The sequence below is a fragment of the Oncorhynchus masou genome, chromosome 31 (assembly GCF_036934945.1).
Source record: "Oncorhynchus masou masou isolate Uvic2021 chromosome 31, UVic_Omas_1.1, whole genome shotgun sequence".
NCBI lineage: Eukaryota > Metazoa > Chordata > Actinopteri > Salmoniformes > Salmonidae > Oncorhynchus > Oncorhynchus masou.
The window spans coordinates 60,462,165-60,488,735 of record NC_088242.1 but is presented as its reverse complement, the minus strand read 5'-3'; the positions used below and the strand labels follow the sequence as shown (position 1 = coordinate 60,488,735).

At 42.5% G+C, this 26,571-nt stretch overlaps 2 protein-coding genes across 6 annotated transcripts; one reads left to right on the top strand and one right to left on the bottom strand.

The window, feature by feature from the left end:
- Window positions 1–1,324: 1,324 nt before the first annotated feature.
- LOC135524220 (unconventional prefoldin RPB5 interactor 1-like) lies at window positions 1,325–11,920 on the bottom strand. 2 transcript variants are annotated; one of them, XM_064951564.1, is made up of 10 exons: window positions 11,535–11,920; window positions 10,344–10,378; window positions 10,030–10,108; window positions 9,496–9,631; window positions 8,338–8,429; window positions 3,619–3,857; window positions 3,210–3,465; window positions 2,937–3,088; window positions 2,481–2,721; window positions 1,325–2,211 (listed from the first exon to the last, which is right to left on the bottom strand). In XM_064951564.1, the coding sequence occupies exons 1-10, from the start codon at window positions 11,604–11,606 to the stop codon at window positions 2,029–2,031; spliced, it is 1,485 nt and encodes a 494-aa protein (XP_064807636.1). In that variant the 5' UTR covers window positions 11,607–11,920; the 3' UTR covers window positions 1,325–2,028. The 2 variants fall into 2 exon arrangements, with proteins under 2 accessions (XP_064807636.1, XP_064807638.1); XM_064951566.1 differs by lacking the exon at window positions 10,344–10,378 and having other exon boundaries at window positions 11,535–11,616.
- A 1,623-nt stretch (window positions 11,921–13,543) lies between these two features.
- Window positions 13,544–23,726, top strand: zgc:112052 (protein C19orf12 homolog). 4 transcript variants are annotated; one of them, XM_064951560.1, is made up of 4 exons: window positions 13,544–13,683; window positions 14,011–14,055; window positions 14,465–14,625; window positions 23,158–23,726. In XM_064951560.1, the coding sequence occupies exons 2-4, from the start codon at window positions 14,042–14,044 to the stop codon at window positions 23,421–23,423; spliced, it is 441 nt and encodes a 146-aa protein (XP_064807632.1). In that variant the 5' UTR covers window positions 13,544–13,683; window positions 14,011–14,041; the 3' UTR covers window positions 23,424–23,726. The 4 variants fall into 4 exon arrangements, with proteins under 4 accessions (XP_064807632.1, XP_064807634.1, XP_064807635.1 ...); XM_064951562.1 differs by having other exon boundaries at window positions 13,545–13,683; window positions 14,508–14,625; XM_064951563.1 differs by lacking the exon at window positions 14,011–14,055 and having other exon boundaries at window positions 13,545–13,683; window positions 14,508–14,625.
- The last annotated feature ends 2,845 nt before the right edge of the window (window positions 23,727–26,571 follow it).

The window sequence follows — 26,571 nt, the reverse complement described above, 5'->3', positions numbered from 1 at the left end:
ATGGTCCAACATCTACCTTCAAAGATGAGCCTTTTAAGTCCAATGATCTGTGTCTAACCAACGCTCAAGCATGTTAACCGTTAGCTAATTTGTCTCACGCTACCTGGATTGGGTTTTCATATTGCAGCCCTTATCCTGGTGGTGAGGGGATCACCTCAGTATGTGGATCAGCCTTCAAATTAGTGGATTTGGCCATTTCAGCCACACCCGTTTCCGACAAGTGTGTAAAAATCTAACACACAGCCACGCAAACTCCATAGTCAAACATTGGCCTTACTGAAGAGCTCAGTGACATTCAACGTGGCATCGTCATAGGATGCCACCTTTCCAACAAGTAAAATTTCCGCCCTGCGAGAGCTGCCCCAGTCAACTGTAAATGCTGTTTGTGAAGTGGAAAAGTCAAGGGTTTCCATCCCCTTGCGCAGTGCCAAGCATCGGCTGGAGTGGTGGAAAGCTTGCCGCCATTGGACACTGGAGCAGTTGAAACATTCTCTGTCGTGATGAATCACACTTCACCATCTAGCAGTCGAACGTACTAATCTAAGGTTTGGTGAATGCAAGGAGAACGCTACCTGCTCAAATGCATAGTGCCAACTGTAAAGTTTAGTGGAGGAGGAATAATGGTCTGGTTTTTCATGGTTTGGGCTAGACCCCTTATTTCCAGTGAATGGAAATCTTAACGGTATGATTCTGTGCTTCCAACTTTGTGGCAACAGTTTGGGGGAGGCCCTTTACTGTTTCAGCATGACAATGCCCCTGGGCACAAAGCAAGGTCCACACAGAAATGGTTTGTCGAGATCGGTGTGGAAGAACTTGATTGGCCTGCACAGAGCCCTGACCTCAGCCCCATCAGACATCTATAGGATGAATTGGATCACCAACTACAAGCCAGGCCTAACCGCCCAACATCATTGCCCAGCAAGTCACTGCAGAAAAATCCCAGAAGACTGGAGGCTGTTATAGCAGCAAAGGGGGTACCAACTCCATATTAATGCCCATGATTTTGGAATGAGATGTTTGACGAGCCAGTGTCCACATACTTTTGGTCATGTACTGTATATGTGGCATACCTGTTATGGACAATAAAGACCAACACGAACATCAGCAGTGGGCACCATCCTATCACCTCTGACCAAAGAACATCAGTCGTCATCTTGTTAATTTCCCCACAATTCTACATGTAGAATCACCACCCTCTTTGGCACTCAGCAGGTGATCTACTGCGCACAGTCAACGTTTGTGTTGGTCTGGCTCATCCTTTAGTGAAAAAAGGAGAAAAGGTTTGAGAAAAATCTACCCAAAGGGGAATAACACGTGACTTTTTCCTCAAAATCTTTTATTTTCCTTCCAGTTTACAACAATGTTTATTCTGACATAAAGCTGAACACAGAGGTGGGCATTAGGCAGGTACAAGGGGATTGGGGACAATAAAGGGCAGTCAGCATATGACCCTGTGTAGAATAATCGTAGAAAATAAAAAAGGAAAAAAATAAATGGACACAGAGCATGTCGTTTTCAGCATAGCAGGCAAAATTATGGATCAAACAAATAGAGTGGTAAACCACTGGCCTTGTCAAGACACTGACACGAGATCAACCACCATAAAATGAGCACCTAGGCAGTGTGGACTAGTGTAGTGCCATAATGTTGGAGGATGAGGGCTCTAAATAAACAACCTCTTGACTTAAATACATATTGCAATGAAGTGCTTACTTAGCAACAAAAGCTTGATGTTCCTTACAAGGCAGGTAAATGGTTAAGCGCAAGCGTTCTAAACAATGCTATGCTACTCTTACAGAGTACTGCCTCTTATAGAACAGTCCTACTGTAATAGATACCCTGTGTACTAACAGGAAAAGCATTGTGAAAGAGAAGAATAAAGGCTTGAAGAGTGATGACAAAAGAAGAAGAGACATGGCAGATATTAGGGAGGGTTCACAGTCTGTCCAGCTCAACAAAGTGCTGGCGTAGAACATCTATGTTAAAAAGGGGCCAGTAGTGTGAATCCTGGAGACTGGCTTTGCAGGGTCACTTCTGCTGCAGCCGGGCAGCTTTGAACTTGGACACCCGCTTAGGGGCCTCACGAGGGGCGTCGGGGGCCACCTCCTCCAGCTTCCGCTCTGGGATTGTGGGCAGAGCTGGTGGGACGATGGTTAGGTGGGGGATCGACAAGGGAATGGGCTCCTTCTCCACCACTGTGCATGAAAAGGCCTGGATGATCAACAAAACATTAACAGGAGGTGGTTAATGAGAGGCTGTAGAGCTAGACAGTGCACAGACAAACAACTTGTTCAAGGTGTATCACTATTCAACATTCAAAGATCATGATTCGTAAAACAAATCAGCAGAGGACCACGGTCGTATTCATTAGGGCCTGCAACGGAAAATGAATGTTTTTTATTGCACAAGATGTTCAGGTAGTCCCTCTGTCAGTTGTCTTCCGTTTACTGTCTAATGAACATGACCCAGCTGAGTTTTACCTCTAAGCGTCTGGTGGGGTGTAGAGGGTTCCCGGTGGGGCTGTCCTCCTCGGTGATGCCGTCGCTGGTGTCGCTGCACGTGTTCTCGTCGTGGCTCAGGGTGCGTCCGAACGTCCTGCGCTCTTCGAAGTCGGCAGCGCTGCTCTCGCTGGTGTCGCTACATCCGCTGTTCTCTCTGCTCCGGGACTTTAGGATGGACTTCCTGGGGATGGGCTCGCCATTCTTCACATCCACAAACAACCTGACAAAAGTCCACAAACATAGGCCTTGTCAGCCATTATACCCAATCAGATCGCAGAACTTGTTAATAGACAGACACCATACCAATTCAGAACAAAGTACCTGGAAACATTCAGAGTAAATAACATTTAATATATGCCAATACATTGGACCCAAAATGTTGCTAATAGGTATGCCAACCAAGAACTAGATAAGTGATGTGTAGTGTGGGTTTACCTGTAGATGTCTGTGGGCGTGGTGATGTTGTGGAGCCCGTGGTGAGAGTGACCATTACTGGTGCCGATCTTCTTTTTCCTCTTGGCTTGCTGCTTCTGTTCTTTCAGCTCACTGAACTTCAACATGGTGTTCTTCCCTGTGTTTATCCTCACCTGGAGACGAAGCGACAGAGACAGAGACAAAAATGTAGTACATTGATTTACATGACTCATAACATAATTGATGACATTGTTGACTGCATTGAGTTTAATACGATTTATAAAAAACACTGACCTTCTTGGGTTCCACCGTATGAGAGAAATAGATGGTAGGCAAACCGTTGCCTTCCTCCTCCTCTCCCTCGTCTTCCTCCTCCTCCCTGTCCCTGGTTGTACCGTTAACTTGGCCACTGTTGTGAGGCACAGTCATCTTGCCTTCACTCCTCTCGTCATGTCTGTTGACGCGATGATGACCGCCACCAATTCCCTCCTTCTCTTCCTCAGAGGATGTTGTGTCGTCATTGCCGTTGGTGTCTGCACTTCCAAAGTGTCTGAAAACAAATCAAAACAAGGCATCATGAGAAATCTAATCCTCACTTTTGCAAAGAAACACAGGTGTGAAGGTGGGAAAAGTGCCCTGAATCACTTAATGTGAAAGTCCATGCGTTTTGTGTGCGTGAGTGTGTGTGCGTGTGCAACTCTACCGGTCATGTTCCTCCTCAAGCTTCTCCTTTGCTTCCAGCTCATCCAGTCTGGCCCACAGCTCTTCCTCAGACAGCACTGCTCTCCTACTCCCTCCATCTCCCTCCTCCTCCTCCATCTTCACAACAGCCTCCATTTTGGGCTTAGTGTGGGGCTTAAGGGCCACACGCTGCTTTCCTTTGCTTACAAATTCTTCAATACTTCCAACCTCTTCTCTGATGTCCACATAGTCCCCTTTAGCCTGAGGAAACAGAAGGGTAAAAGCCAGCGTGTTAACAATTTCTGCTCATACAAATTGCTTTATCTGCACAGAGGAGTTGTCTATCAGATAAGCTGGCTGAAGAGGATTCTCAAAGCTCTTTGTTTTCACTGTAATTACACTTTTTTATATTTAACCTTTATTTAACAGGGCAAGTCATTTTAGAACAAATTCCTATTGACAATGACGGCCAACCAGAAGGCAAAAGGCCGGGGGCTGGGATTAAAAATAAAAATATAGGACAACACACACATCACGACAAGAGAGACATCACAACACTACATAAAGAGAGACCTAAGACAACAACACAGCATGGTAGCAACTGGAGGTCGACCGATTATGATTTTTCAACGCCAATACCGATACCAATTATTGCAGTACCAAAAAAAGCTGATACCAATTAATCGGATGATTTTTTGTTGTTGTAATAATGACAATTACAACAATACTGAATTAACCTTAATATAAAACATCAATAAAATCATCAATAAAATCAATTTAGCCTCAAATAAATAATGAAACATGTTCAATTTGGTTTAAATAATGCAAAAACAAAGTGTTGGAGAAGAAAGTAATATGTGCCATGTAAAAATGTGTGCCATGTAAAAAATGTGCCATGTAAAAAAAGCTAACGTTTTAAGTTCCTTGCTCAGAACATGAGAACATATGAAAGTTGGTGGTTCCTTTTAACATTAGACTTCAATATTCCAAGGTAAGAGGTTTTAGGTTGTAGTTAATATAGTATTTATAGGACTATTTCTCTCTATACCATTTGCATTTCATATACCTTTGACTATTGGATGCTCTTATAGGCACTATAGTATTACCAGTATAGCTTCCGTCCCCCTCCTTGCCCCTACCTGGGCTCGAACCAGGAACACATAGACAACAGCCACATTTGAAGCATCGTTACCCATCGCTCCACAAAAGCCATGTCCCTTGCAGCGCAAGGGGAATAACTACTCCAAATCTAAAAGTGAGTGACGTTTGAAACAGTATTAGCGCACACCCAGCTAACATCCCTGGCATCCCTAAGACTAAATATTCTTGTTACATTGCACAACCTTCAATGTATGTCATAATTATGTAAAATTCTGGCAAATTAGTTCGCAATGAGCCAGGCAGCCCAAACTGTTGCATATACCCTGACTTTGCATGCAATGAACGCAAGAGAAATGACACAATTTCAACTGGTTAATATTGCCTGCTAAACTGGATCAGTAGTTATAACTAGTGATTATGATTGATTGTTTTTTATAAGATAAGTTTAATGCTGGCTAGAAATTTACCTTGGCTTCTACTACATTCGCATAACAGGCAGACTACTCGTGGAGTGCAATGGTTAGAGCATTGGACTAGTTAACTGTGCAGTTGCAAGATTGGAAACCCCTGAGCTGACAAGGTGAAAATCTGTCGTTCTGCCCCTGAACAGGGTAGTTAACCCACAGTTCCTAGGCAGTCATTGAAAATTGAGCGTGTAATCGAACCCACAAATGCTGATGCTCCAGACACTCAACTAGTCTAAAGAAGGCCAGTTGTATATTGCTTCTTTAATCAGAACAACAGTTTCCAGCTGTGCTAACATAATTACAAAAAAGGGTTTTCTAATGATCAATTAGCTAATCCAAGTTTATCATTTTAAAAGGCTAACACACCGAGCCATTGGCACACAGGAGTGATGGTTGCTGATCATTTTATTTAACCTTTATTTAACCAGGTAGGCAAGTTGAGAACAAGTTCTCATTTATAATTGCATCCTGGCCAAGATAATGGGCCTCTGTACGTCTATGTAGATATTTGATTATTATTTTATTTTTAATCCGCTAGCGGAACGAGACAGGTTAAGTGACCCCAAACTTTTGAACAGTAGTGTTCGCCTACTGTATGCTAACAAATTAATTAGCTAACTGTCATTAGCCCGCCTAGCTGTAACTTCTGAAGAAGGAAACATTTTTATTTCTACAATTTCCAAAAGATAACCAAACAAAAACATATTTACGAGACGCGTTTGTGCCATCATGTGCATTAGTAGCACAATTTCTAACTTATTTGCATTCGTTTTAACTTACACTTGTATGTTGACTTCTCCATTAATGTTGTTTTTAAGTTCACAGACTTTTCTTAGCGGATGTACAATCAGCGCAAACTATGTTATGGGGAGTTTCAGGCCCCGGAGTAAACATAATTATACATTCACAAAGCCGACTAAAAACAAGGGCTGAGGGCCTTACGTTGCAAACTTCCCTTGCTTGGCTAATCATTTGGACCACCCTCCAAGATGGTGACAGGGATTCCACCAAGGTCGTAAGTGGACGAGGGTGTGTCTTTTAAGTGTTTGGACCGCAGCCAGTGACCGCCTGCAGGGAGAAACTTTGTAGCGGGGCAAGAGAAAAAGAGGGAGGAGCATCGGGGATAGTCGCATTAGAAGGGGTGGGAGATGAGGAAATGTTGGATGGGCAAGGAGGCATGACTGAGTCAAATAGGAATCCTGACTTAATGAAGTGGTGATTAAAGAGCTCAGCCATGTGCTCCTTATCAGTAACAACCACATCATGAACATGCCCCATCTCTGCTCGCTGGTCACCATAGCAGCACCCACTCGTAGCACACGCGCCAGCAGGTATATCTCACTGGTCACTCCCAAAGCCAATTCCTCCTTTGGTCGCCTTTCCTTCCAGTTCTCTGCTGCCACTGACTGGAACGAACTGCAAAATGTTTACTGAAGCTGGAGATTCCCATCTCCCTCACTTAAGAACCAGCTGTCAGAGCAGCTCACAGATCACGGCACCTGTTCATAGCCCATCTGTATACAGCCCATCTATCTACCTCATTCCCATACTGTATTTATTTATTTTGCTCCTTTTGTACCACAGTATCTCTACTTGCACATCCATATTTTGCACATCTACCATTCCAGTGATTAATTGCCATATTGTAATTACTTCGCCACCATGGCCTATTTATTGCCTTAACTCCCTTATTTGACCTTATTTGCACTCACTGTATATATATACACTTTTCTTTTTTCCTACTGTATGTTTTGATCATTCCATGTGTAACTCTGTGTTGTTGTATGTGTCGAACTGCTATGCTTTATCTTGGCCAGGTTGCTGTTGCAAATGAGAACTTATTCTCAACTAGCTTACCTGGTTAAATAAAGGTGAAATAAAAAAATAAATAAATGGGCAGCTGTGAGGAGGAGGATTTATTCTCCAGGTCTTTAACCTTTTTCCAGAACTTCTTGGGGTTAGACTCACAGAGAGAGAAATGCTCCTTAAAGTAACTAACTTTGGCCTTCTGGATAGCCTCAGTGCACTATTTCTAATTTCCCTGAACGAGAGCCAGTCAGCCTGAGTATGCGTGTGCCGAGCGATTTGCCAAATGGAATTATTGAGGTGGAGTAACTTTGCCAGATCAAGGTCGAACCAGGGGCTGAACCTGTTTTTAATTCTCATTTTCTTCATGTATCTGTTAACAATACCACTGAAAATATCAAAGAACGGTCCAAGAGTCTTCGACAGAGGTGATCAAGCTGATTCTATACCAATTTACAGAGGCCAAGTCATGAAGGAAGGCTTGCTCATTAAAGTTTTTTAGCAAGCGTCTATGACAAATCAGGACAGGCCCGTTTCACTGAGCAGCCATTGCGAACACAGACGGTAAAACAGTGATCACTAGGGTCATTACAGGAAACACCAGACCGATACATATCAGGATTATTTGTAAGGATAACATCAAGGAGAGTAGCCTTTTCTGGGTGTTTGGAATCATACCTTGTGGGATTAGTAATAATCTGGGAAAGATTTAGGGAGTCCCATTGCTTTAAGACTTGGTCAGGTGGTTTAAGAATGTCCCAGTTTAGGTCACCCAGCAGGACAAATTCAGACTTAGTGTAAGGGGCCAGGTGAGAGCTTGGGCATTTAGGGTAGAGGCCGGTGCTGATGGTGGCCGATAACACCCAGCATCAGTCAACAAAGAGTTATTTGAAAGTTTAATGCGTAAAACCAGAAAATCAAATTGTTTGGGGACAGAATTGGTGGTGACAACCAAACACTGAAGGTGCTCCTTTGTAAAGACTGCCACTCCACCACCTTTGGAAGATCTGTCTTGCAAAAAAGTTTATAACCAGAAAGGTTAACATCAGTGTTCAAAACACTGTTTCTTAACAATGTTTAAGTAATGACCAACAAGTCTGGTCTGGAACTGTGAACACACACTTTTAGGTAATAAGCTTCTAGTGTTCATGTGCAGAAAACCCAGGCTTTTTACAAGAGCAGAAGTCAGTGAAGCAGATATCGGAGCACAAATCAGAATTGGGGCTAGCAACAGTAGATGGGCCAGGGTGTACATGCACATTTCTAGATATAATCAGCAATAACACAATCAGGGCACGGCAGAGGACAGAGAGAGAGCCCTGCAATGTTGATTTAGAACATTTGAATATGCTTTAGATGGCACTTACGCCTGAGAGTTTTTCAAGATCCTCTGTGAACCCAACTCTGGCTTCAAAGTTCTTCTTCGTCTTGTGCAAGTCATCCAGCGCACTCCTTACATCTAAGAAAGCAAAAAGGACAAAAATTTGATTTAATTTGAAAAACAAAAATTGTGTGATTAGTGTGGAATTGGACAAATGTGTGTGTAAAGGGTCAAGACATGCAGCTTGTGAACCAGATTGGTCGTAGTCAGTAGAAAAGAGAAACAAAAACCACAGTATTCGGACCAGTAAGGGGTTAAATCCTGAACACACTGACAAAAAAGGGAAAATGATGACAAACAGTTCATAATATCTCATGCCCTCGGTGCTACTTCGGATCATTAAATCTTCACAACAATTAAACCCCCGTTTGCTAATGGCAGCAAAGGGCCCCGTCGTCATGGCGACGCCGAGCCCTCAAGCTGTACGTCTCCGAAGCGTTGGGGAAAGGTCAAACACGGACAGCCTGACAACTCAGCGGGGCTGTTTGACAGATCTCAGCCAGCCATGTTTGCATTATGGCACTTAGCTGTGTAAAATCAGCCTGGGCAGGGTCAGGGAGGGGTGGGCAGGGTTAAGGCACATTCACGCTTCGGTAAACATCAGTCTAATAAAGCTCCCATCACTATCACACATTGTTATTTAGGACGATTTGACACAATATTAAATAGCTTTTCAGAGCGTAGGGTGAATACCAAAGAAAGCAGGGGATAAACTGCTCTCTCTTACATGGGTAAGAGAAAGAAAGAACGGACAGCAGTGGAATTGGCAGGAGGATTTTTAAGGCTGGACTGTTGTGACAAAATGATAGCAGAACATGGTCAAATAGCCTTGAGTAACCAAACAATGGCTGTATCAATGTATAACATTCTGATCACAATTCTACATTTTCAATAGTTAATTGCCGACCAGCAAGACTACAACAAATATTATAATAATCCAAGTATTCACAAAATGAGTAGCCATTCAACTTTCCTTGACAACACTGAGTGATCACCTCTGTTTCTGACAGCAAGTCTATAACAACAGCCCCCTCTGCTGGGCAAATGGTTGGAGTGTTAAAAAGACAAGAGAAGTGAGTGTCAAAGTTTTCCAAGGAATCACGGTACCTGAGAAAATTCTACATGGCTTCCAAAATAAACTCACGTTTCTTCCTGTGCTCCAAGAGCTTCTGGGCCTGCTTGGCAGAGCACTTGGCAAACCAGTTGTCTCCCAGTAGCACAGTGATCTCATTGGTATGGACCAGCTTCCCAGGCATGAATGCCAAAGGGCCAAACGGCACCTGTTACAGCAGAGAGGGGAGGAAAAAGGGTTTTAATATAAATACTACATTATTTAAGTTTCAAGTTCAAGTTTCACCTCGACTAAAATCATTTTTATATTACGGGAATTCAAACATGGTTCTGCATATTTTTCACCAACTGAAAGTGAAATTAAATAGCTGAAAGGAGAGCATAAACTGATATTCAAAGATAAGGCCTTCCCTGCACACAACATATATACACACACATCATAAGAGCTGTATTAATTGATGCATGTTTCTTTCCAGATCAAGACAAGACAATTTATAATAAGGATGCATGGCCTGGGAATTCACTCTGACACATCTCATATAATAAACTTTAAATAAGCCCCTGCTATGGAAACTCTCCCCGGTGCATTTAATAAGAGAGAACGTACCATGATGTCATAGGACACCTCATCTGGAAGAGTTTTGAGTTGATCCTCAAGGGCTTCATAGTCACCTTTTACCTTCTCCCTGAAAGTCCAAAGATTTTAATTTTAGTAAAGTAACGGCACACACAATGATCCACATGCCCTTCCTGGTCTACCGGCTATCCCAGAACTAATGTTTATCCTATCTATGTACTATCAAGGACGTGGTGAGGGACTAGGTGTAACTAGTAATCTAGGAGCACAGTAGCATCATCATTTATGAGATTCTGTTTGACTCCTACGCCAGTCACTACGCGGAATTGCTACACAAGACTCACCAGTGCTGGATCTGAACTTCGCAGCCTTTCACCACCTGTTGTTGACAGAGTGACAATTCTATAGGTCAAACTTAGCATTTTTATTCTCCATTAAAAAAAAAACTCTGAATGACCCCCTCCATTTTACAGTTCTTTACACTTACTCAATGTTGGGGAAGCACATTCTCAGGAAGTTTAGGGTGTTTTGATTTAACAGCTATCAAATATTAATTGACAAAAGCTTTTCGGGAACTCACAGGATATACTTACACAGAAGCACCTACTTGGGGACAGGAAGAGGCATCTGTACACTTTACAGTGGATGTCATACTAGGAAGTAGCCTATAATACTACACTTTTGATAGGGGTATGAAATATGACGTTGTACCATGGATGCGGCAGATACAATTCTTTACTCAATAGGACAGAAATTTAGCTAAGCATGCCTGGTCAACACATTAGGCCTGTTCCTATTTGAAAGTAGGCCTACAGTAAAGTTGCACCCTCCTTCATGAGTCAAATTCTACTGTAACACAACACGAACATTACTTTGCCAACTGACTAGCTTTACTTTTGTCCTGCATTGCATTGCCATCAATGCATTTTAATAAACATCCACTCAATGCCCAACACTGTACTGATATTCTCTGAACATTTAGATACGATTATAATAGCTCTAGCTAGCTATGGATGTTGAATCTAGGTCAGTGTTGAAAGGCCAGTAGTAAATTAGCTAACGTTAGGCCACACAAGGTAATGCTTGTGTGCATAAGTGTATGGTAAGTTCATTAAACTATCCTTCACGCATTGGGCAAGTACATTTGTTTATTTATGCATTATGCTTGCTGAAAAATATAATTCAACATGAGCGCAATTGACAAACTAGACTTTGCATATTCGATGGTTCTAGTTAAACAACATGGTTTGGCCAGGATCCAAGCTGAAATAAACAAGAAGCAACATGTGACCGCTGGCTCAAGGAAGCTTCTAGAAAAGGTTGAACTAGCTAGAAAGTTTCCACGATGAATTATCTGTCGAAGATGCCACAAGCGCATAAATGAATATGCAACTAAATAGCTAGCAACATTCTGAAAGAGAATGCACGCTAGGCGGTCTCATTTAATGAACATGTAAAACAATTTGAGAATTAAAAATCGACCGCGTGCATTGTCAGACAGAGCACGCACAATCCATCTAGCTCATTTATTTTACCTTCTTATGCTCCACTCGAAGTCTGTCAACTCCTTGTAGGACCTCTATGTTCCTTTTATTTCTCTCAGCCATCTTCCCATGTAATAATCAAATGAAATGTGACGTTTGTGAATCCAAAACAATGCTCAGGGATTGTAAGTCCTAAAGAAATGTTTATGAATACAATTGCAGGTATTCCTGAGACGCGTCTTCCTCTTATTCATCAAAGGGGCAGTGATAGATATCCAAGACTTCGGAAGTGAGACCATTTCACACTCTCATTTTAGGATTTCAGCATGATCTCAAAAATATCCACGTAATATAATCCTCGATGTTCAGCGTCCTCCTCATCGACCCTGCGCCATGTTCCCCTGTCTGTTTCCCGGTGTACTCTGGGTAAAATGCTCACTTTCACAACAATGAATGGAAAGGATCACATTATGTAAGACTGTATTTCAATAGGCTACATATAAACAGGATTTCCCTCTCTTGCGATGGTATTAAATTAAACATATTTATCTTTATTCCCCATCAAATGCTTTAATAACTTCAATTTAAACATTGAGTGTTTACCTTATATTGCAAATTATATCTCTAGTTACAGTTGTAAATTCACTAGTTACAGAGCTGAGTCATATTTACATAATAAAGAAACAATTCTCACTCAATAATATTATCCCATCAATCCAATTAGTATGATGACTGAGGTTGTAAAATTACTGTGATGATGGTATTTTACATTCTTTGGCATAATGCAAAATCTAATAATCTATTTATATTGTTGCTCCAAGATGCACATGGTATAATTAATTGGCCGGATGCTCTCATGATAGAGGACAGCAATGTAGTTGGGAAGATTAATAGTCTGTCTCTTTTGCAGAATTATATACAGTAAATTCAAATGGCACAATCTTCGCAAGAGGGCGGCACACAGGCTCAGAACTCTGAACACCGGAGATGTGTCAAAGAAGTCACGTGTGTAAACACGCTGCCTGTTGACCACGTGGTCCACTGCGCTCTGTTGCGGCTCAGGGAAGTCGAACGAAGTTGACCTGATCTGGGTCGTCACTAGTTACCACAGCCACAAAGTAGAAATTATGGCTAAACCCCGACTATTTCTACAATTTCTCTTCTTAAAATTTCATTTTAAACCTAACCTTAACCACACTGCTAACCATATACCCAACCTTAAATTAAGAAAAAAATATATATATATTCATGAATTTCTCATATATAGACAATTTTACGTTGGGGCTGTGGTAACTAGTGACAACACCTGATCCATCTGAGGTACATTTTTGCATTGTCTCCACTCCCAGTCATATAAAGACAGTACTGTGGCCATGTCTTTGTAATTTGGGACAAGTAAGCTGATCCTAGATCTGTGTTTCAAAGACAACTTCTACCAGCAATGTTTATCAATCTAATTGATTAGAGATGTATGCTAATTTGATGTAGTTTGACTCTCAAATGGGAATGTTTGAATAGACTATTATTGAAAAAAACATCATATTAAATACTATCAAGCCAAACACGATAAGGTCATTTTCAGACCTCTTCTTATTGGCTCATCGCTCTCTGACGTTGTGGCTTTCCAGGAAATGAACCAGTTGGTTCATTTCCTGTGACAAGGAATGAGTTCGATTAATGCCCCGGGTACGCTGGGTTAGTGCCGATCGCATTCGTTTAGAAACTGGGCTGCCTCCTGGTGGTGAGCCGGGTGAAACGGTCAAATCAGACGGTGAAGTCCTCTGAAAACAGAAGTGACGTATATTAAGCACGTGGATTAATGAGTTAGGATTCAGTGTTTTCACATGCAAAAGTGTTAGATCTTTATAAAAACGCATATAACACTTTACCCACACTTCCCAAGGAAAACTATTTGTAAAGAAATTGTAAAATAAATTTTATATAAAAAAATACGTGCTTTCTGTTCCTGAACGATTCGCCAGAAGATGCTCGATGAGAAAGGGTGCTCCTCCCTCACCGCTTTTGCCTGGTGATGTGACGGGCCATAGACCGGTTTTCCCCGGTTCATTCTAATGGAACTCCCTCAATGCTCAGGAAAGCAAGAATGACGTTTGAAAAAAACTCTAGTTTTGACTGGCATTGAACCTTCATATAAATATAGCAAGCAGACAATATACAAGGAATTTAGTTCATCATCAAGGTATGTTGACTATTAGTTTATATTACAATATTTGTATCTTATCGCTGCAACTTCGTTTAGCGAAACAATGGTAAAATTACATGCAATGTCAGAGAGTAAATTGACTTATCATCGTCACGTGATCATTTTTTAACGTCCCGAAGTGATACATTGTACCTTGAATTGTAGAAAATGCATTATGGTAAATAGAATAAGCATTAAATGTATTGTCGAGTTAATAAATTAAAAATGTCTTCACCAAAAACAAGAACAATACTTACATTTCGATTATAGACTATATACTGAAATAACATGACATTGATGACAATACATATCTATTTATTTTAGCCACATATTTCCTGCTGTTCAAAGGTCATGCATGGGGTGTTTAAGGTAATCCTATACCCATTTGATTCTTATAAAATGCAATTCAAATGTTTTATGACCTTAGTACAGCTGTCTTATCATAGCCCAAGATCTATGGCTGTATTAGTCAATGTTTGTTGTCATTTGAGTGTTTGTAAACAATTAACAACTTATATGTTTTAAACTATCATGACAACCTCAGACTGTCAATCCTTGCATCCATAGCGCTGTCTATGAATTTTAGAGCGTTTACATTTCCCCAGCCCCATCCCTCAATTTACCCCAAAAGTTGGTGGGTTAGAATGTTGAACTGGCAGATTGTGGCTTTAAACAGCAATAGCCTATTATGTTTTTCCCCACAGCCCATTCACTCTATGTAGCTGTCAGTGTCATTGTTGAATTATTGTAAACGTGGGTCTAACCTTTTGTTCCCCAGAATGTCGCAACGAATTAACGATGTTGTGCGGCTGTGTTGCGAGTTATCTGCAAACCAACAGATAAAGACCACAGTGAAGGGATCTTCCAAAGGGGCGGTGGCAGCAGGAGGACTAGCCTTTGCAGGAGGACTGGTTGGAGGCCCCCTTGGCATCGCTGTGGGTGAGTGAGTTTTATGTTAATCACGAGTTGTTTGTCTTCCATCTAAATGAGAATACTTCCACAACTTGTCCTCTCATATAGTAGTGCGGACCACCACATTTAACCATGGAAAAAGGTCTGGGAATATGGCTGAATATAAACAGTGTAGTTATTCTCTCCACAAGGCAATTAAACAAGCAAAATGCCGGTACAGGTACAAAGTGGAGTCACAATTCAATGGCTCAAATACAAGACGTATGTGGCAGGGTCTACAGAAAATCACGGACGACAAAAAGAAAACCAGCCACGTCACGGACACCAACGTTATGCTTCCAGACAAACCAAGCACCTTCTTTGCCTGCTTTGAGGATAATACAGTGCCACCGTCTCGGCCCGCGAACAAGGACTGTGCCCTCTCCTTCTCCGTGGCCGACGTGAGTAAAACATTTAAACGTGTTAACCCTCGCAAGGCTGCTGGCCCAGACGGCATCCCTAGCCGTGTCCTCAGAGCATACACAGACCAGCTGGCTGGTGTGTTTACGGATATATTCAATCACTCCCTATCCCAATCTTCTCTCCCCACATGCTTCAAGATGGCCACCATTGTTCCTGTACCCAAGAAGGCAAAGATAACTGAACTAAATGACTACCGCCCCGTAGCACTCACTTCTGTCATCATGAAGTGCTTTGAGAGACTAGTCAACGAATCATATCACCTCCACCTTATTGGCCACCCTAGACCCACTTCAGTTTGCATACTGCCCCAACAGGTCCACAGACGATGCAATCGACATCACACTGCCCTATCCCATCTGGACAAGAGGAATACCCCTGTAAGAATGCTGTTCATTGACTACAGCTCAGCATTCAACACCATAGTACCCTCCAAGCTCATCATCAAGCTGGAGGCCCTGTGTCTCAACCCTGCCCTGTCCAATGGGGTCCTGAGCTTTCTGATGGGCCGCCCCCAGCTGGTGAAGGTAGGAAACAACATCTCCACTTCGCTGACCCTCAACACTGGGGCCCCACAAGGGTGCGTGCTCAGCCCCCTCCTGTACTTCCTTTTCACCCACGACTGCACGGCCATGCATGCCTCCAACCTAATCATCAAGTTTACAAACAACACAACAGTAGTGGGCTTGATTACAAACAATGATGAGACAGCCTACAGGGAGGAGGTGAGGGCACTTGGAGTGTGGTGTCAGGAAAACAACCTCTCACTCATCATCAACAAAACAAAGGAGATGATCGTGGACTTCAGGAAACCGCAGAGGGAGCACCTCCCTATCCACATCGAAGGGACAGCAGTGGAGAAGGTGGAAAGTTAAGATCCTCGGCACACACATCACAGGCAAACTGAAAATGGTACACCCACACAGTGTGGTGAAGAAGGCGCAACAGCGCCTCTTCAACCTCAGGAGGCTGAAGAAATTTTGCTTGTCACCAAAATCCCTGACAAACTTTTACAGATGCACAAATCGAGAGCACCCTGTCGGGCTGTATCACAGCCTGGTACGGCAACTGCACTTCCCTCAACCGCAAGGCTCTCCAGAGGGTGGTGCGGTCTGCACAACGCGTCACCGGGCGCAAACTACCTGGCCTCCATGACACCTACAGCACCTGATGTCACAGGAAGGCCAACAAAAATTATCTAGGACAACAACCACCTGAGCCACTGCCTGTTCATCCCACTACCATCCAGAAGACTAGGTCAGTACAGGTACATCAAAGCTGGGACCGAGATACTGAAAAACAGCTTCTATCTCAAGGCCATCAGACTGCTAAACAGCAATCACTAACTCAGAGAGGCTGCTGCCTACAATGAGACCCAATCACTGGCCACTTTAATAAATGGATCACTAGTCATTTTAAACAATGCCACTTTAATAATGTTTACATATCTCACATTACTCATATGTATATACTGTATTTTGTACCCTCTATCGCACCTTGCCTATGCTGCTCGTCCATTGCTCATCCACATACTGTTGAAGTCGGAAGTTTACATACACCTTAACTCCCACAATAATTTTGGCCCATTCCTCCTGACAGAGCTGGTGTAACTGAGTCAGGTTTGTAGGCCTCCTTGCTCACACATGCTTTTTCAGTTCTGCCTGCAAAATTTCTATAGGATTGAGGTCAGGGCTTTGTGATGGCCACTCCAATACCTTGACTTTGTTGTCCTTAAGCCATTTTTCCACAACTTTGGCAGTATGCTTGGGGTCATTGTTCATTTGGAAGACCCATTTGTGACCAAGCTTTAACTTCCTGACTGATGTCTTGAGATATTGCTTCAATATATCCACATAATTTTCCAGCCTCATGATGCCATCTATTTTGTGAAGTGTACAAGTCCTACCTGCAGAAAAGCACCCCCACAACATGATGCTGCCAACCCCGTGCTTCACGGTTGGGATGGTGTTCTTCGGCTTGCAAGCCTCCCCTTTATCCTCCATAACGATGGTCATTATGGCCATACAGTTCTATTTTTGTTTCATCAGACCAGAGGACATTTCTCCAAAAAGTACGCTCTTTGTCCCCATGTGCAGTTGCAAACCGTAGTCTGGCTTTTTTTATGGTGGTTATGGAGCAGTGGCTTCTTCCTTGCTGAGTGGCCTTTCAGGCTATGTCGATATAGGACTCGTTTTACTGTGGATATATATACTTTTGTACCTGTTTCCTCCAGCATCTTCACAAGGTCCTTTGCTGTTGTTCTGGGATTGATTTGCACTTTTCACACCAAAGTACGTTCATCTCTAGGAGACAGAATGCGTCTCCTTCCTGAGCGGCATGACGGCTGTGTGGTCCCATGGTGTTTATACTTGTGTACTATTGTTTGTACAGATGAACGTGGTACCTTCAGGCGTTTGGAAATTGCCGTTTGGTCTTGGCTGATTTCTTTAGATTTTCCCATGATGTCAAGCAAAGAGGCACTGAGTTTCAAGGTATGCATTGAAATACATCCACAGGTTTTACAGTTTTTATTTTATTTCACCGTTATTTAACCAGGTAGGCCAGTTGAGAACAAGTTCTCATTTACAACTGCGACCTGGCCAAGATAAAGCAAAGCGGTGTGACACAAACAACACAGAGTTACACATGGAATAAACAAACATACAGTCAATAATACAATAGAAAAAGCCTATATACAGTGTGTGCAAATGAGGTAAGATAAGGGAGGTAAGGCAATAAATAGGCCATAGTTGCGAAATAATTACAATATAGCAATTAAACACTGGAGTGATAATGTGCAGAAGATGAGTGTGCCTGTAGAGATACTGGGGTGCAAAGGAGCAAAATAAATAAAACAAATAACAGTATGGAGATGAGGTAGTTCGATGGGCTATGTACAGGTGCAGTGATCTGTGAGCTGTTCTGACAGCTGGTGCTTAAAGTTAGTGAGGGAGATACAGGTCTTCAGCTTCAGTGGTTTTTGCAGTTTGTTCCAGTCATTGGCAGCGTAGAACTGGAAGGAAAGGTGGCCAAAGGGGGAATTGGCTTTGAGGGTGACCAGTGAAAATATGCGTGCTACGGGTGAGTGCTGCTATGGTGACCAGAGAGCTGAGATAAGGCGGGACTTTACCTAGCAGAGACTTATAGATGACCTGGAGCCAGTGGGTTTGGCGACGAATATGAAGCGAGGGCCAGCCAACGAGAGCATTCAGGTTGCAGTGGTGGCTAGTATATGGGGCTTTGGTGACAAAACGGATGGCACTGTGATAGACTGCATCCAATTTGCTGAGTAGAGTGTTGGAGGCTATTTTGTAAATGACATAGCCTAAGTCAAGGATTGGCAGGATAGTCAGTTTTACGAGGGTATGTTTGGCAGCATGAGTGAAGGATGATTTGTTGTGAAATAGGAAGCCAATTGTAGATTTAATTTTGGATTGAAGATGCTTAATGTGAGTCTGGAAGGAGATTTTACAGTCTATCCAGACACCTAGGTATTTGCAGTTGTCCACATATTCTGAGTCAGAACCATCCAGAGTAGTGATACTGGATGGGCGGGCAGGTCTGGGCAGCAATCGGTTGAAAAGCATGTATTTCGTTTTACTTGCTTTAAGAGCAGTTGGAGGCCACGGAAGGAGAGTTGTATGGCATTGAAACTCGTCTGGAGGTTAGTTAACACAGTGTCCAAGAAGGGCCAGAAGTATACATAATGGTGTCGTCTGCGTAGAGGTGGATCAGAGAATCACCATCAGCAAGAGCGACATTAATGTATACAGAGAAAAGAGTCGGCCCGAGAATTGAACCCTGTGACACCCCCATAGAGACCACCAGAGGTCCGGACAACAGGCCCTCCGATTTGACACACTGAACTCTGTCTGAGAAGTAGTTGGTGAACCAGGCGAGCCAGTCATTTGAGAAACCAAGGCTGTCGAGTCTGCCACTAAGAATGTTGTGATTGACGGAGTCGAAAGCCTTGGCCAGGTCGACGAATACAGCTGCACAGTATTGTCTCTTTTCGATGGCGTTTATGATATCGTTTAGGACTTTGAGTGTGGCTGAGGTGCACTCATGACCAGCTCGAAAACCAGATTGCATAGCGGAGAAGGTACAGTGGGATTCGAAATGGTCGGTGATCTATTTGTTGACTTGGCTTTTGAAGACCTTAGAAAGGCAGGGTAGGAAAGATATAGGTCTGTAGCAGTTTGGGTCTAGAGTGTCTCCGTCTTTGAAGACGGGGATGACCGCGGCAGCTTTGCAATCTTTGGGGATCTCAGACAAATCTGTCGTTCTGCCCCTGAACAAGACAGTTAACCTACTGTTCCTAGGCCGTCATTGAAAATAAATAAGAAGTTGTTAAAAAAAGAGAAACTAGTAATAAGGGTTGCAACAATTTTTGCTGATCATTTTAGAAAGGGAGGGTCCAGATTGTCTAGCCCGGCTGATTTGTAGGGGTCCAGATTTTGTAGCTCTTTCAGAACATCAGCTATCTGGATTTGGGCGGAGGAGAAATGGGGGACGCCTGGGCATGATGCTGTGGGGGGTGCAGGGCTGTTGACCGGGGATAGGGGTAGCCAGGTGGAAAGCATGGCCAGCCGTAGAAAAATGTGTGTTGAAATTCTCAATTATGGTGGATTTATCAGTGGTGACAGTGTTTCCTAGCCTCAGTGCAATGGGCAGCTGGGAGGAGGTGCTCTTATTCTCCATGGACTTTAGTGTCCCAGAACATTTTGAAGTTTGTGCTACAGGATGCAAATTTCTAATTGAAAAAAAATAGCCTTTGCTTTCCTAACTGCCTGTGTATATTGGTTCCTAACTTCCCTGAAAAGTTCCATATCGCGGGGGCTATTCGATGCTAATGCAGTACACCACAGGATGTTTTTGTGCTGGTCAAGGGCAGTCAGGTCTGGTGTGAACCAATGGCTATATCTGTTCCTGGTTCTGAATTTTTTGAATGGGGCATGCTTATTTAAAATGGTGAGGAAAGCACTTAAAAATATATATACTTAGTTTTTATTGTAGGAAAACAAAGAAATTACAAATAAATTCAAATAACAGAATAACAACAAAAAAGATCTGGCAGTTACAGTGCACTTCATACCTTCCTCATCATATTAGTTATGTTGACATCTTTGAATTAGAACTTTTCCAAGTAAGAAACCAATTTTTCCCAGTATTCTTGACCTCTCTCCTGTTGAGTTCTTAAAGCAAAGGTCATACGCTCCATGTGGTGTATTTCTTCTACAATGTCTATCCAATGTGTCACTGTGGGAGGGTCTTTTTGTAGCCATTTCCTAGTGATAGCCTATTTCTGGCTTCCAGTAGGACCTTCAAGAGGTAACTTACACAATAGAGAAAAGTATCAGGTATTTCACCCATGTACAAAGAAATGAATGTTTGTTCTATGTCAAATCTCATTATTTTTCCAATGTTAGATCTTATTTCTCCCCAGTAAGTTGTGGGGCAAGTCCGATTGTGGGGCAAGTCCAAAAGATATGAGAGTGGTCCACCCTCAATAGACCGCATTCTCTCCAACAAGGGTGTAGTGAGCCAGTCTGTTTTGATTTCAGTTTAGGTGTTATGAAGAAACGTATAACATTCTTCCAACAGAATTCTCTCCATGACCTTGAGTTGGTGGAGCTTTGTTGAGTCTCTAATATGTTCAACCATGTTCATCAGTTATTTCAATGTTAAGTTGCTCTTCCCATTTCTTTTTAATATAGTTTGTAGAATGTTTCTTTGAGGATTGAATACCCAAGTAGAGATTTGAAATAGTTTTTTTGTTACTCCCCAAGTTGTATGCGTTAGTGAATACTTGGATTAATTTTGGAGGTGCTCGAGGGTCAGTCACTTTTCTTCCTTAAGAAATAGTGTCGAACTTGTAGGTATCTGTAAAAATCTTGTTTATCCAAGCCATGTTTTTTTTTACTTAGGTCCTGGAAGTTATCTAGGTTCCCATTCCTTATAATTGTACTGAATGATGTGATGCCTGAGGAAAGCACTTTTAAAGATTAACCAGGCATCCTCTTTTTTTATTATTATTTTTTTTTTGACCTTAATTTTACTAGGCAAGTCAGTTAAGAACAAATTCTTATTTTCAATGACAGATTTGTACCTTGTCAGCTCGGGGATTTGAACTTGCAACCTTTTGGTTACTAGTCCAATGCTCTAACCACTTGGCTACCCTGCCGTCTACTGATGGAACGAGGTCAATATTCTACCAGGATAACCGGGCCAGGTCGATTAGAAAGGTCTGCTCGCTGAAGTGATTTAGCGAGCGTTTGACAGTGATGAGGGGTGGTTGTTTGACCGCAGACCCATTTCAGATGCAGGCAATGAGGCAGTGATCGCTAAGATCCCGGTTGAAGACAGCAGAGGTGTATTTGGAGAGCAGGTTGTTTAGGATGACATCTATGAGGGTGCCCTTGTTTACAGATTTGGGGTTGTACCTGGTAGGTTCATTGATAATTTGTGTGAGATTGAGGGCATCTAGCTTAGATTGTAGGATGGCCGGGGTGTTAAGCATGTACCAGTTTAGGTCACCCAACAGTACGAGCTCTGAATATATATGCGGGGCAATCAGTTCACATATGGTGGCCAGGGCACAGCTGGGGGCTGAATGCGGTCTATAGCAAGTGGCAACCTTGATAGACTTGTTTCTGGAAAGGTGGATTTTTAAAAGTAGAAGCTTTAAATTGTTTGGGCGCAGACCTGGATAGTATGACAGAACTCTGCAGGCTATCTCTGCAGTAGATTGCAACTCCGCCCCCTTTGGCAGTTCTAACTTGTCGGGAAATGTTATAGTTAGGCATGGAAATTTCAGGGTTTTTGCTGGTCTTCCTAAGCCAGGATTCAGACACGGCTATGACATCCTGGTTGGCAGAGTGTGCTCAAGCAGTGAATAAAACAAACTTAGGGAGGAGGCTTCTAATTTTAACAAACATGAAACCAAGGCTTTTATGGTTACAGAAGTCAACAAATGAGAGCGAATGGGGAATGGGAGTGGAGCTAGGCACTGCAGGGATTAACCTCTACATCACCAGAGGAACAGAGGAGGAATAGGCTAAGGGTACGTCTAAAGGCTATAAGAACTGGTCGTCTTGTACATTCGGAACAGAGAGTAAAAGGAGCAGGTTTATGGGCACGGTAGAATAGATTCAAGGCATAATGTACAGACAAAGGTATGGTATGATGTGAATACAGTGGAGGTAAACCTATGCATTGAGTGACAATGAGAGAGATATTGTCTTTAGAAACATAATTTAAACCAGGTGAGGTCACCACATGTGTTGGAGGTGTAACTAAAGGGTTAGCTAAGGCGTATTGAGCAGGGCTAAAGTCTCTACAGTGAAATAAGGAAATAATCACTAACCAAAACAGCAATGGACAAGACATATGACATTAGGGAGAGGCATGCGTAGCCAAGTGATCATAGGGGTCCAGTGAGTAGCTCGGCGGGCTGGAGATACGGCGATTCAGACAGCTAGCGGCCGGGGCTAGCAAGCTAGCAGAAGGGCCTTCGAGGGATGTCGCGACGGAAGAAGTCTGTTGTAGCCCCCTCTTGCTGCTACCGACGGCAGTGAAATAATCTGTCTGTAAACAATTGTTGGAAAAATTACTTCATGCACAAAGTAGATGTCCTAACCGACTTACCAAAACTATAGTTTATTAACAAGAAATTTGTGGAGTGGTTGAAAAATGAGTTTTAATGACTGCAACAAAAGTATGTAAACTTCCGACTGTTTTTATATGTACATATTCTCACTCAACCCTTTAGATTTGTGTATTAGGTAGTTGTTGGGAAATTGTTTGAATACTTGTTAGTGCAGGAAAATCTAACTAGAACTAGAAGCATAAGCATTTAGCTACACTCACATTAACTTCTACTAACCATGTGTATATGACCAATACAAATTTGAATTGATAATGTTGTGTGCAGGGTTGAGATCACACATAAGAGGTCCATACACAGAAAAATGCATAAAAATGGCTCATAGTCTGTAACAAATTTTAAGTGTTGACAATGTTTCCAAGGAAATTGATGATTGATTTCAGACATACATCCTTACCTCATCATCATTGCCTCTTCCTCATTATCTCTGTCAGGGGGTGCGGTCGGTGGCCTACTGGGATGCTGGATGACCAGTGGACAGTTCAAGCCGCTGCCTCAAATCATCATGGAGCTGACCCCGGTGCAGCAGCAGAAGCTCTACGATGACATCATGGCCATCATGGGCGAGGTCCAGTGGACCGACATGGCCCAGCTGACTGCCCTGGTCATGGGCAATGCCACCCTACAGCAGCAGGTGACCGCTGCCCTCCTGGGCTATGTGACCAAAGAGCTCCAGGCAGAGGTGCACTATGTAGATTGACAAGGCCTCTATCAGAGAGCACATCTCTTTAGGATTTTCAAAGGAAAATGGAAACGATGCTGGTATGACATTTTGCACAATGTCAAAGGACAATTTAAAAATGAAGGACAAGAAACTATTTATTAAAAGTGGGGCTGTACACTCAAGGATGAAAACCTCCATGGCCTGAGAAGGGAAGGAGCCACTGATTGAAAGTGCATGAAATGAGTTGTGGCTAATTATTTCAAGGGTTTGTGTGACTATGTATTGACTACCTGAGCTAAAAATTGTGTGAAAAGAAATACAACCTTTTAATTCTTTCAATTCTGTACTCCTGGATGTCACTTACAGTGCCTTGCGAAAGTATTCGGCCCCCTTGAACTTTGCGACCTTTTGCCACATTTCAGGCTTCAAACATAAAGATATAAAACTGTATTTTTTTGTGAAGAATCAACAACAAGTGGGACACAATCATGAAGTAGAACGACATTTATTTGATATTTCAAACTTTTTTAACAAATCAAAAACTGAAAAATTGGGCGTGCAAAATTATTCAGCCCCTTTACTTTCAGTGCAGCAAACTCTCTCCAGAAGTTCAGTGAGGATCTCTGAATGATCCAATGTTGACCTAAATGACTAATGATGATAAATACAATCCACCTGTGTGTAATCAAGTCTCCGTATAAATGCACCTGCACTGTGATAGTCTCAGAGGTCCGTTAAAAGCGCAGAGAGCATCATGAAGAACAAGGAACACACCAAGCAGGTCCGAGATACTGTTGGGAAGAAGTTTAAAGCCGGATTTGGATACAAAAAGATTTCCCAAGCTTTAAACATCCCAAGGAGCACTGTGCAAGCGATAATATTGAAATGGAAGGAGTACCAGACCACTGCAAATCTACCAAGACCTGGCCGTCTTTTCAACTCATTGATCAGAGATGCAGCCAAGAGGCCCATGAACTCTGGATGAACTGCAGAGATCTACAGCTGTGGGAGACTCTGTCCAAGGACAACAATCAGTTTGGCCTTTATGGAAGAGTGGCAAAAAGCCATTTCTGATATCCATAAAAAGAAAGTTTGCAAACTGTGGAAGAAGGTGCTCTGGTCAGATGAAACCAAAATGGAACTTTCTGGCAACAATGCAAAACGTTATGTTTGGCATAAAAGCAACACAGCTCATCACCCTGAACACACCATACCCACTGTCAAACATGGTGGTGGCAGCATCATGGTTTGAGCCTGCTTTTCTTCAGCAGGGACAGGGAAGATGGTTAAAATTGATGGGAAGATGGATGGAGCCAAATACATGATGGGAGACTGGAGCCAAATACGGAGGAATCCAATCGAGAATCTGTGGAAAGAACTGAAAACTGCTGTTCACAAATGCTCTCCATCCAACCTCACTGAGCTCGAGCTGTTTTGCAAGGAGGAATGGGAAAAAAATTCAGTCTCTTGATGTGCAAAACTGATAGAGACATACCCCAAGCAACTTACAGCTGTAATCGCAGCAAAAGATGGCGCTACAAAGTATTAACTTAAGGGGGATGAATAATTTTGCACGCCCAATTTTTCAGTTTTTGATTTGTTAAAAAAGTTTGAAATATCCAATAAATGTCGTTCCACTTCATGATTGTGTCCCACTTGTTGTTGATTCTTCACAAAAAATACAGTTTTATATCTTTATGTTTGAAGCCTGAAATGTGGCAAAAGGTCGCAAAGTTCAAGGGGGCCGAATACTTTCGCAAGGCACTGTACATACATCTGTGAAAGCTGGCACTTATCAAGTATGTTGTTTCTCATAGACTGGTGTGCTCTGCAAGTTTAACCAGCGAGAATATAGGGGCCTAAGTTAGACCGCCTAACACTTCTGGAGGGTTTGGTCAATCATACTCAGACCGCAGTCTTTTCATGCATTTGGTGCCAAAGATCAAGATAATTTAAATGAGTAAAATGTTGACAAACTGACATTCACATGCTGATACACCGGGATTCACACCCATCTGAAATGTGTTGATTGTAATATTATCAATGATTATAGAGAAGGGGTGGCCAACATACGGATCCGACACGGGGGAGGTTTGAGTAAAAAGAATATACTGAACAAAAATATAAAACGCAACAGTTCATATGAGGAAATCGGTCAATTGAAATAAACTCATTAGGTCCAAATCTATGGATTTTTTTTAAATGACACTTCTCCAGAACGACTTACAGTAGTGAGTGCATACATTTTCGTACTGGTCCACCATTGGAAATAAACCCACAACCCTGGCGTTGCAAGCTCTACCAACTGAGTCACACAGGACACATGACTGGGAATACAGATATTTTTGTTGCTCACAGATACCAAAAAAGAAATGGGCCTCACAATTGTCCTTAAGATCTCGTCACGGTGCATTCAAATTGCCACTGATAAAATGCAATTGTGTTCGCTGTCCGTAGCTTACGCCTGGCAATACGATAACCCCACCGCCACTATGGGGCACTCTGTTTACAACGTTGACATCAGCTTGTCCACATGACGCCATACACGTGGTCTGAGATTGTGAGGTCAGTTGGACGTACTGGAGGACATATCTGCAGTCAGTATGGCAATTGCACGCTACCTCAACTTGAGACACTTTTTAGTGGCCTTTTATTGTGCTCACTAACAGGGATGTAAACCAATTTTGCACAACATTTGAGAAATAAGGTTTTAAAGCATATGACAATTTTCTGGGATATTTTATTTCAGCTCATGAAACATGGGACCAGCACTTTACATGTTGCATTTATATTGTTGTTCAGTGTAAAGTATATACACATTAAAAAAATTGGGGGGGGATTATTTTGGGGGGAAAGAAACACTCCAGGCCATTCTTAAACATCAAACTATATAGAAAGTATGTCACAACTGTAATGGACTTATACATTTTCAAGTAACCTTTCTTTTTCACCTAAGAGTTGGAGCTGGCATTGCACATGGTCATTTTAGGATTGTGTGTGGCTGCACGGCCATGGAAACCCATTTCATGAAGCTCCCGATGAACAATTATTGTGCTGACGTTGCTTCCAGAGGCAGTTTGGAACTGGGTAGTGAGTGTTGCAACTGAGGACAAGACCATTTTTACACGCTTCAGCACTCGGCGGTCCCGTTCTGCGAGCCTGTGCGGCCTACCACTTCACATCT